Source organism: Cyprinodon variegatus, unplaced genomic scaffold (assembly GCF_000732505.1).
Source record: "Cyprinodon variegatus isolate N-32 unplaced genomic scaffold, C_variegatus-1.0 Scaffold843, whole genome shotgun sequence".
NCBI lineage: Eukaryota > Metazoa > Chordata > Actinopteri > Cyprinodontiformes > Cyprinodontidae > Cyprinodon > Cyprinodon variegatus.
Genome location: NW_015151296.1, coordinates 272,292 through 287,533, shown reverse-complemented (window position 1 = coordinate 287,533; position 15,242 = coordinate 272,292). Strand labels below are relative to the sequence as shown.

At 38.2% G+C, this 15,242-nt stretch overlaps 1 protein-coding gene across 2 annotated transcripts in view; it reads left to right on the top strand.

The window, feature by feature from the left end:
- The window catches only part of LOC107099161 (glutamate receptor ionotropic, NMDA 2B-like), a 140,951-nt gene that overhangs the window by 57,886 nt on the left and 67,823 nt on the right, over positions 1-15,242 (top strand). For both annotated transcript variants that reach the window (XM_015397178.1, XM_015397177.1), the window contains exons 3-4: positions 3,464-3,734; positions 6,021-6,213. In XM_015397178.1, coding sequence (XP_015252664.1) covers positions 3,464-3,734; positions 6,021-6,213 — 464 coding nt within the window. The remainder of the gene's footprint in view (positions 1-3,463; positions 3,735-6,020; positions 6,214-15,242) is intronic.

The window sequence follows — 15,242 nt, the reverse complement described above, 5'->3', positions numbered from 1 at the left end:
AAGTGATAATGATTCCTACGCATATCATTCCGGTGTTATGTTGTAGATTGTATAGGTTTTATACATAAACTTAAGTAAGAAGATTAAAGAGAGATATTTAATATCTTTGTACAGTAAATAAAATAATCCACTCTTGATCTGAAGCTTAAAGGCACAGGGGCAAATTGGTGATTCTGAGCCTGCTTAGCCCAGAAGTGTTGGTTATGATGGTAGTCTGAAAAAAATAAAAAAAAATTTAAAAAAGACATTTAAAGGTTTCCCCTTAAAATTGATGGTAGGAAGCAAGTATTTCACAAGAGGTGATCTGTAAATCCTTGTACATTTGTTTTATTAAAATAGGGATTTAATTTGCTGCATTTCTTTAAGGATTGTTTTCTATTCTCTTCATCAAAAATCCAATTTAGTGTATTCACAACTGCAAGAATGAGAAATTAGTTGACCTTTCTTAAAACACTCAATGCTTTTAGTACGTTTGTTTATTCATGTGTAAATCCTTAAAATGCGATTGCACGTGGCTCAAAATAGGCTGTGAGCCACACCCTGTTCAAATAAAGTCCTTAGGCTCTACTTACAAGGCCATCAGCATAGACAGGGAACGCATCGTTATGTTGTTTAAGTGTTGAAGCTTGGCATTGTACTTTAAACCTTTCTTCCCATAATGATCAACCAAGCATCATACATATACAGTGAGGAAAATAAGTATTTGCACACCCTGCTATTTTGCATCCAGAAATCACAATGTATGATTTTTTTTAAACAATTTATCTGTATGATACAGCTGCAAGTATTTAAACACCTGAGAAAATCAATGTTAATATGTGGTACAGTAGAGTTGGTTTGAAATCGCAGAGGTCAAACATTTCCTGTAGTTTTTCCAAAGGCTTGCACATGCTGCAGGAGGGACTTTGACCCACTCCTCCACACAGGTCTTCGCTAGATCAGTCAGGTTTTGCTGTCGCTGAGAAGCACAGAGTTTGAGTTCCCTCGAAAGACTCTCTATTGGGTTTAGGTCTGGAGACTGGCTAAGCCATAGCAGAAGCTTGATATGCTTCTCCCAGAGCCACTCCTTGGTTATCCTGGCTGTGTGCTTCTGGTCATTGTAATGTTGGAAGACTCAGCCTCGCCCCATCTTCAATGCTCTAATGGAGGGAAGGGGGTTGTTACCTAAAATCTTGCAATACAGTACATGACCCTGGTCATCCTCTCCTTAATACAGTGCATTCGCCCTGTCCCATCTACAGAAAAACACCCCCAAAGCATGATGCTACCACCCCCATGCTACACTGTAGGGATGGTGTTGTTGGGATGGTCCTCATCATTCTTCCTTCTCCAAACACGGTTAGTGGAAACATGACCAAAACATTCTATTTTGGTCTCATCTGATGACATGACTTTCTCCCATGACTCCTCTGGATCATCCAAATGGTCATTGGCAAACTTAAGATGGGCCTTGTGCTGGTTTGAGCAGCAGAACCTTCCGCGCTATGCATGATTTCAAAGTAGTGTATTACTCAGAGTAACCTTGGAACTGGTGGTCCCAGCTCTTTTCACCTCATTGACCAGCTCCTCCTGTGTATCTCTTGGCTGATTTCTGAACTTTCTTGGGATCATTGAGACCCCACAAGCTAAGATCTTACATGGAGTGCCAGTCTGAGGGAGATTGACAGTCATGTTTAGCTTCTTCCATTTTCTAATGATTCTTCCAACAGTGGACCTTTTTTCACCAAGCTGCTTGGCAATTTCCCCGTAGCCCTTTCCAGCCTTGTGGAGTATTACGATTTTGTCTCTAGGGTATTTGGACAGCCCTTTAGTTTTGGCCATGTTAGTAGTTGGATTCTTACTGATTTGATGGGGTGGACAGGCTCTTTATGCAGCTAACGACCTCAAACATGCTCCTAATTTAGGATAGTAAATGGAGGGGAGGTGGACATTTTGAAGGCAGACGAACACGACTTTGAGGGTCAGAATTCTAGCTGATAGACAGGTGTTCAACTACTTCTTTGCAGCTATGTTATACGAATAAATAGATAAAAAATCATATTTTGGGATTTTGGGATTTTTTTTTGTAACTTATGTCTCTAACAGTGGACATGCACCTATAGTACTATGATAATTTCAGACCCCTCCATGATTTCTAAGTGGGAAAACTTTCAAAATAGCAGGGTGTTCATATACTTATTTTCCTCATTTCCCAAATAACGTGTTTTACTTGACCATCTCACCACGGAATGCTTCTACTGTGCACCTGATCTGCCAAATGTATGCAATGTGCATCTTTTAATGCAGACTACAGTAGAATTGAAAGCATGGACCACATTAATCGGTTGAGTCTAGATCATGTAAGACTGTGATTTATTCATTAATTTAGTCTCAGTACAGACACAAAGAACATAAATAAATAAAAGTGTCATAAAACTATATGCGGTAAAAAAAACAAAATAAATAAAAAACTATGAACATTTTCACCTGTATCTGTTTGTCAAAACTATTAAAAGATGTTAAAGCTTTACATTTCTCAATTCAAAATCATGTACTGTTAATAATCATTATAAAGCTATAAGAAGACTTATAGATGTACACAAAAAAATAAAATTTTTAGATCTCTGTGAGAACCATCTTGCTCTTGAAGGCCCCCTGCTGGCCAGGAGGTCATAAGTAGGGGCTAACTTTGCTCGTGTCCTGGGGCCTCTCTCCATTCTGGTGTCAGACTCTGCATTCCAGTTGTCTAATGTCTCATTTTAAAGCATGCTTGTCTAATGGACTTTATAAAGACAGGACATTAATGGAACATGAATAGAAAAAGCAGACAGATTCCAAATAAACACTTTGAAAGCCTTGGGGAACTGTTATCTGAAACAGATGGCGCAAACAAAGTATAATGAAAAAAGGAATAATATCTGGTTATACTGAATGCTGTCTGATACTGCATTATCAGATTTATGAAAGCTGTCTTCCTCTGTTAAGGTGTTAGAAAATAGATATTTTCTTAATGTGTGTTTAAAAAGGAAGTAAATGTTATAATGTGAGACCACAGTTGATTCTGTTGAGTAGAATCTTAATTTTTAAGCCTTTTATTCAAGAGTCATTGTACTGTTAGACTAGAGATTAAGATAGGGCTCATGTTCTCACCTTAAACTGTTATTTAGATTGAAATGCAGTAGCAGATAGAAAGCCATCTTTATGCATTACATCTTCCTTATGCCATCGATGTACCATAGTGCCTCCACAGCGTCTCTGTAGACTTGGTATCTCATCTCATTTTGGTTCTGTTCAAAAATAAAATTGATTGCTCCTTCCAACTCTTAAGGGATCTGTATAGAATAGCTGTGTAACCTTCTGGGAGCTGAAGGAGGAGGAGGAGGAAGGGACATCTCAGTCAGTTTCGTTCCAGTACATCTCCTTCACAGCAACTGTGTATATCCCACACTTTCTCACTCAGTTGATCTCTTCCTTTTCCAACCAGGTCCGCAGCACCATTGAGAACAGCTTTGTGGGTTGGGAGCTAGAAGAAGTCATCCTGCTGGACATGTCAGTGGACGATGGCGATTCAAAAATACAGAATCAGATGAAGAAACTGCAGAGTCCTGTCATCCTGCTATACTGCACCAAGGAAGAGGCAACCACTATTTTTGAAGTGGCCCACTCTGTCGGGCTGACAGGTTATGGCTACACCTGGATTGTACCTTCACTGGTGGCCGGTGATGCAGACCATGTTCCATCTGTCTTCCCTATAGGTATGCCAAGAATTATTCATTCATATCAGTACCATGTAATTGGACACAAGGAATGCAACATATGCAGCCAATGTACACTGTCAGGAATCCATTCATTGATTCAGCAAGAAGAGCCTTGTAGAAGTATTCACGCCCCTTGTACCTTCTCATCTTTTTCTAAAGTAACATAACTAAATGTAAATGCAGAAGTGCATTTGTGAGGTGAAAACAAATTGATACCTGGCTCCCATTTTTTTCTTAATTTAAAAAAGAAAATACAATTTAAAAAGCATTGGGTTACTTTTGTATATAGCAGTTTATCAATGTAGTGGCAATTCACAACACGTCATCTCAAGGCACTTTACGGAGACAATTCAATCAGATTATATAGTCAGACTGGTCAAACGTTTTATATCTACGGAACCAACTGATTGTATTGAGTTATTGACTTTCAAGGACATGTAGCGACAAAGGAGAGGAAAAACTAGCTTTTAAAAGAAAAAACATTTTCAGCAGAACCAGGCTCAGGCTCATTTGTCTGAAATAGCCAATAGTAGAATAGAGAGAATGTAGCAGAATGATAAAAAGTGGTCCATATGTCCTCCAGCAGTCTAAGCATATAGCGGCATAACCATAGAGATACCTCAGGATAACCTGATCCACTCTAACTATAAGCTTTAACAAAAAGGAAAGTTTTAAGCCTAGCCTTAAAAGTAGACAAGGTGTCTGCCTCACGGACTAAAACTGGTAGTTGGTTCCACAGGAGAGAAGCCTGATAACTAAAAGATCCGCCTCCCATTCTACTTTTAAAAATTCTAGGAACCACTAGTGAACCTGCAGATTGAGAGTGAAGTGCTCTGTTAGGAACATAAGGAACAATCAGATCTCTGATATAAGATGGAGCTTGGCCATTTAAGGCTTTTTATGTGAGAAGGAGGATTTTAGATTCTATTCTGGATTTAACAGGAAGCCAATGAAGAGAAGCCAGGATAGGAGAGATGTGATCTTTCTTTGATCAGCGATTTGGATCAGCTGAAGGCTTTCAACTACAGTTTGTGGGCTCTGATAGTAAAGAATTACAATAGTCTGGCCTTGAAGTAACAAATGCATGGACTAGTTTCTCAGCATCACCCCTGGACAGGATATTTTTGGAAATGAAAGAAGGAAATTTTAGAAACCTCTTTGATGTGGGATTTAAATGACAGGTCCTGATCAAAAACAACACCAACTTTTTTTTATGTTATTTTATTATCTGAAATCAGTTTAATCCCATCCAAATGAAGTGTAATCAGCTTCTTTTTCAAAGACTCTGGTCCAAAGACTATAATTTCTGTTTTGTCTGCATTCAGGAATAGAAAGTTTAGAGTCAGCCATGTTTTTATGTCTTTTATGCTTGTAATCTATGTACTGGGTTACCTTCATCTGGACTTATAGACAGATATAGCTGAGAAGAAGTCCTCCTGAAATCTGTCAGATAATAAAGATTTAAACCAGTCTAGAGCTGTTCCTTTAAATCCTACAAAATATTCAAGTCTTTCTAAAAGAATATTATGATCAACTGTATCAAATGCAGCACTAAGATCCAACAGGACAAGTACAGATACAAGTCCATTATCTGAGGCCATGAGAATATCTTTACTGCCTTTCACCTGAGCTGTTTTAGTGCTATGATGAGCTCTAAAGCCAAATTGAATCTCTTCAAAAGGTCATTATTGTTTAAGTGCTGACATACTTTTTAAGCAACTATTTTCTGAAGAGTTTTAGATAAGAAAGGAGGATTAGATATAGGTCTAATTGAAAAAGTCATTTAGATTCAGTGAAGGTTTCTTAAGTAAAGTTTTAATTTCAGCTACCTTAAACCTACCTTCTAAAGGACAATTTAACAGAGCTATGGCTCTGTGTGAGTTTGGAAACTATTAAAAAATAAATATCTTATTCTTATTTTCTATATTAATGAATTTAAATATTGTATTTTATTTTTTTTTACAAGGGCTCATTTATACGCTGCAGTGTCAAAGTCTAGGCTGATATTGTGGTTTTATAAGGTATACTAGGTGGATGATTCCTGAATTTCATTATCTCTCATCTATCATAGTAAGAATTTTATTTATTTATAAATTTGTAGTTTAGCTTCTGTATCAAAATGCCTTGACTTTATTTGCTGTGTAAGTCTTTACCTTCTGGGAATTTTTACTAGCTCTCTGGCTGTTTTTTTTTTTTTTGGCATCTTTGCTCCTCAGTCTAATATCGCTCCCCAGCCCCCATGTTTCCTTTTTCTCACCTCATCTTTTGTCCTCTCTCTCCCAGGGCTCATCTCTGTGTCATATGACGAATGGGACTACAACATCGAGGCCAGGGTACGTGACGCAGTGGCTGTCATTGCCACGGCAACCTCGACCATGATGTTGGACCGAGGGCCACACACCCTGCTGAAGTCCAGCTGCCTCGGGACACCTGACAAAAAGGGATCCAGCACTGTCCACTCCAAGGAAATCTTGAAGTGAGTCTGTGTTCACATGGTGGAGTTAACGTGTAAAAACAGCTTGACCTGATTACCAAAGGCCAATACAGAATTATTCTAATTTCTAAAAGAAAAGAAAACAAATTTAGGTTTACAAGCATTTTACTTCAATATCAATTCAGTACTTTGTTTTTACTTAGATTTAATTGCTGAAAATATTATCTTATTCAGTGGTATGCCATGGCTGTTTTTCTATAGGCAAGATATAACAACAGGTACTTAACAGAAAAAAAATTAAATCAATGTTAAATCGCATCATGGGCCAAAGAATCAAAATAAAATTATTTTGTGAGGTTCCTAACATTACTCAGCCCTGGGTTGGATGTACTTATACAGACATTTTGCATTTCTTAAAACATCCTGACAACATGTGGAACAAACAAAGACATGCCCAAAATAAATCCACCTGTGCTGAGCCAGAGGATCCAGCAGACTGTTAATGAAGACACACTCCTTGACCCAAATTAATACCCTTTCTGAGGCTGGCTACAGCTTAGTAATTATAGCGCAGCCTCTGTGAGGGACATACTTAAAAAACAAACGATGTCTTCAAAGGCCATCTCTGCCCAGGGCAACAAGCCATCCCTGTATGGACCTTGAAAAGCAATGGGGAAATATACGACAGTCAAAGGTTGATTTAACGTTCCAGATGACTTTCGACGTAACTTGAAGGGCAAAAAAATCCCACCTTGTATCATTCAAGTAGAATTTTTCCAAATTAAGAGTGTAATGAATAAAATATACACTGGCTTTGATAACTGATCTTCAGATTGTACAAAGTTGTCAAATGAGGATATGGGGATGTGGCAACAGGACTCCCTCACGCTGGCGAGTCCTGGTTTATGTGTTCATCAACAGGAAAACATTGCAGTTAACAACATCCTTCAGAAAAAATACCTCTTTTGGACCATCCCACCTGTTCTCACGTGATTTAAATCTTATTTAATCTGTTTGAGTATGGATGGCAAAGAATAGTCACACAAGAGTTAGACAGACATTAGCTCCAGACTGTAGATGTTTTTCATGGAGCTACATGGAGGAATGTTTCCACAGACACTCACTGAAAACAGTCCAATAAGCCATTTTAAAATTATTCAACAGCACTAATCAATACTGAGTCTTTTTTATGATTATAGCTCTGTTTTAGGTTTTCAAGGCTAAATGTGTTAAAGAAGATGTTTATCTGCATAAAGATTTATTTGATCGGCTAATATTTGGCAACAATTATTTAGTTGTGCTGAAGTTTGGGAAAATCTAATTAGCCAGTTTGTCCTGTCTTCATGGTTGAACAAGCTCCAAGGTCACGATAATGTAGGGTATGGATCAGGCCCAGAAAATTCAGCCCGACTCAAACTCAACTTTATCAAGGCCAACCAAAAAAAACACTTGAATTGTGGGCCTAAGGGCAAGCTAAACCTGTTGTGAATAAAAATTTTTATACTGATTCAGTCCGTACTTTAGTAGTTCTCCACTGCCCTGCAAGGAACGCTCAGTGAAACCGCGCCCAGCAAGTGCACTGCACAGTGAGCACTGACCCATAGCTGGTCCAGAGTGCCAGGCAGGGCCACGTTTATCTGCACACTGCATGCTCTGCTCGTGTCTAGTTACCTGCTGAATTTCACTTCCTCCATTTTCACAAAAGAGTAGACAGCAAGTAAAATACTAGTCCTTGATTTTATAATACGTGTTACTACATCTTAAGGCTTATATCACATGAGACAGAGGAAAATAGTAATCTTAGAGCCTGACCTGAACTTGACCTACACCTGACCCCCCTGTGTTACATCAAAACCCAAACTTCAGGTCAGGCTCAGGTTAGAAAGTTTAGAAATACTCCATGCTAATGAGGTAATGAGAGGTCAAGTGTGCAAGTAGAGGTTTAATATCATGATTTAGTGTTAAAGATTGAAGCTCTATCCTTCCGGTTCTTTTCCCTGAAAAGAGATCACTCGGGACAAACTCTTTAAATACCAATTCATAACTTATATGTATTAAATAACCAGGAGACATGACAACAGATTCTGATACAAATTATAATCTTACTCAGATTAGAGAAGTTGCTTAGAATTTACAGAATGGCAGCTGATCACCTCTCGGGAAGTGGCCCCGATAAACAGTTAAAAAGGCATTTCATACATCTCCAGTCTGCCACATCTTCTTATTTTACATCATACACTTTAGCAGATGATTAGACATTAATGGCTCCAGCCTTATCAAAATATTACACTTCGTTTTTAGCTGAAGGACTCCGCTCTCATTCCAATACCAAATCTTTGCTGTGTACAGAATGAAGATTATAACTGTATATCCAACTGTTTTATATAAGAAATATAAATTTACCTCTCCATCCAATGCTTTCCAGGTCATATGTTTTTATAGTCTATATTAATACATATACTTTTCAGTTGAAAATACTTTTGTTAAAAATATATATATTCTACTATTTTCTCTTCTTCAAACTACAGAAGATCCAAAACAAAAAAAGCTCCAGCATTTAACATTTAGCGATTTCTGCAATTTTTAGTTTCTTTGCTTTTATGGCATGTTTGAGTTAAGTTAAACAGTTGGTTCAGGCGTAAATAATATCACCTCCAGGTTTAGTCATAAATAATTCTTGGATTTTAGTAAGATGTTTATAGCATTATTACTTCTATGAAAACTAATAACATTTTGGATTCTGAATCCTGATATGAATCTGATGGAGAATTTGTGGATGTAGCTAAAGATTAGAGTAAAGGTCAAGAGGCCATGATAAATACAGTAACCTAAATACCAAGGCTTTGAGGTTTGTATTGCAAATAGATATTTTTTTATATGATTACTTAGCAAGATTTGAATAATTCTGACATGATATTTTAAAATAGAACATGAAAAAAAAATGTCTTTCTTTAATTTGATGCTTAAATGTTTTTGTCCTTTTTGCCTCTAGACATGTTTTTTGTCATTTCTTGTCAAACTTTAAAAAAAAAAATCATTTAAATAAAAAAAGGGGTAAATCAAGATCTCCCAGTAGTAATTTTGGGCTTAATTGAATGAGATAAATGCAGGATGTATGTGGCCCAAAAATGTAATTTTTGGTCCTTTGACTCTTTTTTGCTTGTTTTGTCTCTTACTACCTCTCCTTCCTTTTTTCACATCATTTAATGTGATTGTAGTAGTTATGGTGAAGTGCTGCCCTTGCCGGCATGGATTTTTAGCACTTGCTTAATGGACTTTCCCTTCCTTAAGTTATACACTCTTGTTCACTTCGATGAGCTCTTAAGGGTGACTGGTTTTGTCACCAGAAACACATCATTAATAGAATTAAGAGTTTAGTTTAAAAGTTTAGTTTTAACTTTGAAAGGCTCTCTTGAAAACAGGTTGGAATGACTTTTATGTAGGGTTAGGACAGCTTTTAAAGATCCATCACATCTTTTGTCAATTTAACAACAGCTATTAGAGTTCAGACTGATAAAGACATATATATTAATACAAAGGAAGAAATATATGTTAGACTATTGCTTCAATCAAAATCTAGTGTGGCAGAGGTGGTGCGTTAACACATTCTTCTCTTATTGCAGGGGATACACAACTACAGGTTCTTGTCCAGTCGTAAGACGTTAACTAATTACAGATTCAGTTTCAGATTCATGACATGGCATTTATCTAAAATTTGTATACTCTTCAACCGGGCTATTAAATTACCTTACACTTTTGCCCACTGGCCACTGGGGCTATTGGATTTCCAAAGTTACATGCCACTCAGCATTTTCAGCAGCCACAATTTTGTGGTTAGAAAATTATGTTTCATGTAATTAAAACTGAAGTTTACTTAAACTAGATTTACAGTTTTTGAAAATGTGAATAACCATTGTAAATTCTCGGCAAACTACATGAAATGTTTGACACTACCGGCCATTATCAAGTATTCAACTCTGATATTTTTTTCCCTTTGTAAAAAAAAAAAAAAAACAAGACACGGGATTGAATGTGCTGTAATACCTTTACACTTTGTTCTGCCTTTCTGATATCGGTCCTGAACGGACAAATGAGCAAACACTGTTTGCAGGCGGTGCTCATGGGAGATGTAATAACCTTGAGTCACATTTAGATTTACTCATTATTTATGATTACATGTGGGCAAAAACTACAATTAAAATAGTTAATAGAATGCAACCCGCCAAAGTTGGCAGTAGGAGTGACTGTCCTACCTGTCCCAGTTGAAATTTAACAAATTTAACTGTTAAACTAGGTATAGTGCCAATCCCTATCCACCAGTTTATTTCAATAGCAGTTTTTCAAAGCTAAGGGCTGTGCCTCAAGGAAGTTGTCTTTGGCTGCTTCTTAACACAATCTTTACCGACGATCTTCCATCTGTTTTAGATAAAGCAAGCATCTCAATGTTTGCAGGTGGTTCTACTATATATTTAGCAGAAACTAATATTAGTGAGTTAAATACAAAACTACAAAGAGAGCTAGAGTTTGTGGTGGACTGGATAAGGAGCAACAAACTGTTTGTCAATGATCCAAAACTACCTGTTTAGTGGTTGGAACCCCTTTTTCTCTACTTTCCAAACCGAAACTTGAACTCAGCATAGAGAAAAATCATGTTGATCACAGAGAAGAGGCTAAACTTTTGGTAGTGATAATTGATCATTTGTGTACGGACAGACATGTTCACTTTAAACACAATTTAACACTGAAATAAAATGAGGTGTTTATGCATCCATGTTATACATTGACCTTTTAAATTATTAAAGAAAAAAATCTAAAGTGTTTTTTTTAAAAGTAGAGAACAAAAATCGTTCAGTGTAATATATAGACAATTTCCTGATTCACATACTTTATAAATAACCTGAACTGACCTTTTTTTTTTTTTTTTTCTTAATGAGAGCAGTGGGCTTTAGGCTGACCTGCAAGGCTTTAAACCTGGGTTTGAATGGAGACAAAGCCATTCTCAAGCACATATCAAGGTGCTCATTTTGAGCCTGGATCCATATTTATTTTTGATTATGTTCATGGTGGAGAATCATGCTTCACAGCAGCAGGTTGAGCCAAACATACTCATAATGTGCAGGGTCATCTTTGAACACCATTTCACTTTTCTATCACCAGTTCACCAGAACTCCTTTCAGCAGTCCACACTTTCTTTCACTTTTTCTCATCATCTTCTCCTTCTTTCCCATCACCCAGTTTGCCTCAGGTTTACCTGCTGTGTCTAAAAGTAGCTAGCAGCAGCAGCCCTGTTTGACACAGCTCATTGGCTAATTTGTATCACGTGTAGCCTGGTCCCGGAAGCTCTGGAGGGCTTTACCGTACAAGCAGGAAAAACGGTACAAGTGAAGTTAGACACTGTCGTTGGATAACATGTGGTAATTTATAAATATTTTAAATCAAGTTGGGTCTGGATTAGCCAGCAGGTGGGTCCGGATCTGTACTGCAGTCCGCTAATCTGTGAACTCTGGTATAGTGTGTAAAGTGATGTTACAAATGGTATTGTCACATGGGAGATTGGTGGACCCCAGGAAGAATAGCTTTATGCTTATGCTGAAGCTAATGGGGATCCAAATTAAACAACCAAACAAAGAAATAAAGAGCCCTACATCAGGTCTAGAACAGTAGTATGATTTGCTCATACCTGAGAGATTAGAAATAGGAGATAAATGGTGAATGCAGCATTTTCTCCTAAACAAACTCTCTTACAAATGATTTAGTAACAAATGTTCCTGCGAATGCTTTTAGCAAAAGCCCATTGTTCCCAAAACATTTGCAGTATTTAGCATTAAAGTACATAATTGGAAACACATAATTCAAAGATTTTTCACAGAATATGTGTCATTGTTTCACATTAAGGACCTGTCTAACATTTATTTTTTTGTATGTCAAAAAACTTTGCAAGATAAGAAACAGAGTGACTTCCATACGTTTCTGACTCTAAGCGCAGATTTCCACCTTATAAACTTAAATTTTTGTTGATTTCTGATTATATGTCAGATTCCCCTACATCTTTGCTTCCTGTGCTTGAACACAATCATTACTGAATATAAAGGCTTACTTTGCAAGCTGCACCTCCGTTTTTTAGCTGTTCAACAAACAACCATAAAGTTAAAATAAAAATAAAAAGTATATGAAACAAAAAATAAAAAAGACAGAAGGTTAAACTGTTAAGTTTGATAGAGCTAAAAGTGAGAATTGAGTATGACTCAGACTTCATCACACCATTGATATCCAGGTTCTCTTATCAAACTTGGAAAATCCAGGATGTTTCTTAGTTTGAACAGCATGGCTAATCATGTGTATTGGACCTTCTACCATTCCAGTAGTTTCTTGTTTTTATATTTATTTTGAAGAGATTGCTTTAAATAAATAAAATCTTGACCAGATGTAAAACATAACACTGTTTTTACATATCATTCAGTGTTGTCGCATATACAGCGCTCTTCATAATTTTGATAGTGCTGATCATTTTCTATCCTTGGCTGGGGGTAGTTACTATCAGTTTCACTAAAATGGTGGTGATTTATTTCCTGAGCCAATAAAAGCCTAAAACTGAAAGCAAACACAGATGTTGGTTTATAACACGATCTCCTCTTATCTTTATCCTAACCCACAGGGATCTTTAGATGAAAACATAATTTTCCTGTTACACTGAACCTCCTTGGTGAGCTTTTTGGCACTTTGCTTAGCGAGAAATCCGTATTCAATGATTAATCCTCATTTAACTTCTTAGAGCATGCTTGCACTGTTCAAATTGATCCGTGATTTCACAGCTAATTGACTGCCCAGGGACAACTGGATTAACGGGAAAAAAGAGGCAAAGAACAACACAAAGAAAATGCGTGAAAACTATCTCAAAGACATACTGGATATGCTGCTTTAACTCAGTGTCTTAAAAAAAGCATTCACTTTTACAACCATACAACCATACATGTATTTTAATGGGGTTTTATGTTGCACAAAGTAAGTGGGTATTTCTAAAGCGAAAGGAAAATTTAATGCATTTTTAAAAATATGAAAATTAACAACTGTGACCTGCGTTTGAGTTTGGCCCTAGTTTCTGTGATGTCACCCCTAAATAAAACTTGTGATATTATGGAGCACAGCAAACGAGCAATGAATACTAAACCCCACCGAGTACCGCTTACCTGTTCCCTGTAAATTTAAAAGCGTTTGAAACAACTTCCAACCTGCCAAAACATAGTCATTCACCTGAATTGACAGGCCAGTCAAGGGAAGCAATAATCAGAGAAGCAGCCAAAACATTTATACACTGCTTAAAAGATAAAGGGGACACTCAGATAACACTTTCTAGATCTGAATTAATGAAATATTGTTATTGAATAATTTGGCATGTATAAAGTTGAATGTATTGACAACCAAATCACACAAAATTAAAATATAATCTATTAACCAATGGAGGCCTGGATTTAGAGCCACACACAAAATTAAACACACTACAGGCTGATCCAACATTGACGTAATGTCACAATGAGGCTCAGTATTGTGTGTGGGCTCACATGCCTGTATGACTTTTCTACAACACCCCTGATATGGAAGTGGATAGTCTCTTGAGGGATCTCCTCCCAGACCTAGACTAAAGCATCCGCCAACTCCTGGACAGTCTGTGTTGCAATGTGACTTTGGTGGATGGATCAAGACATGAGGGACCAGATGTGCTCAATCGGATTTAGGGCTGAGAAATTGCCAGACCAGTCCATAGTCTCAATGCCTTCATCTTACAGGAACTGCTGATACACTCCTGCCACATGAGGTCAAACTTTGTCTTCCATTAGGAGGAACCCAGGGCCAACCACACCAGCGTAGGGTCTCAAAAAAGGGTCTGAGGATCTCCTCTCTGTACATAATGGCAGTCATACCACTTCTGGGGACCACATTGAGGACTGTTCTGCCCTCCAAAGTAATGTCACCCGGCAAGAAAACTAACTCACTGCCGGTCATACTGAAGGATGTTGCAGGCAGCAGATCACTCTCCATGGTGTCTCCAGACTCTAAGGTCTGTTACATGTGCTCAGCGTGAACTTGTTTTTATCTGTGTAGCACACATGCCACCAGTGGTGAACTTGCCAATCCTGGTGTTCTCTGGCAAATGCCAAGCGTCCTGCATGGTGCTGGGCTGTGAACAAAACCCATCTGTGGATGTCGGGCCCTTATACAATCCTGATGGAGTCAGTTTCTAGTGGTTTGTGCAGACACATGCACTTTTGTTGCCTGCTGGAGATCATTTTGCAGTGCTCTGGCAGTGCTCCTCCTCATCCTCCTTGCACAAAGTCAGAGATAGCGATCCTGCTGTTGGATTGTTCCCCTCTTACGGCCTCCTCCATGACTTCTGGTGTACTGACCTGTTCCTTGGTTTGACTCAAGCCTCTGGACACTACGCTGATAGAAACAGCAAACCTTCTTTCCACAGCTTGCACTGATCTATCACCCTTGATTAACTATACTACCTGAGCCAGTTGTGGGGGTTGTAGAGTCTGTCTCATTCTACCACAAGTGTAAAAGCACCACCAACATTCAAAAGTGAGCAAAACATTAGCCAGAAAGCTTAGGTACTGAAAAGGGGTCTAGGGTCCCCACCTCAACTGCGTCCTCTTAATGTGAAGGAGCAGCGGCTCTACTCTGAGTCCATCCGGATGACTGAGCTCCTCACCCTATCGCTAAGGGAGAACCCAGACACACTATGGAGAAAACTCATTTTATGCACTTGTGTCCGGGATCTGGTTCTTTCTGTCATGACCCAAAGCTCATGAACATAGATGAGAGTAAGAGCATAGATTGACCGGTAAATCGAGAGTTTTACTTTTTGGCTCAGCTCTCTCTTCACCACAACAGACCGGTACAGTGCACGCTTCACAGCAGACGCCGCACCCATCCGCCTATCGATCTGCCGCTCCATCCCCAACCTGGAAAAGGTACTCTACCCTTTGCCGGCTCAATACCATGGTCTCAGATTTGGAGGCACTGATCCTCATTTCGGCTGCTTTACACTCGGCTGCAAACCGCTCGAGTGA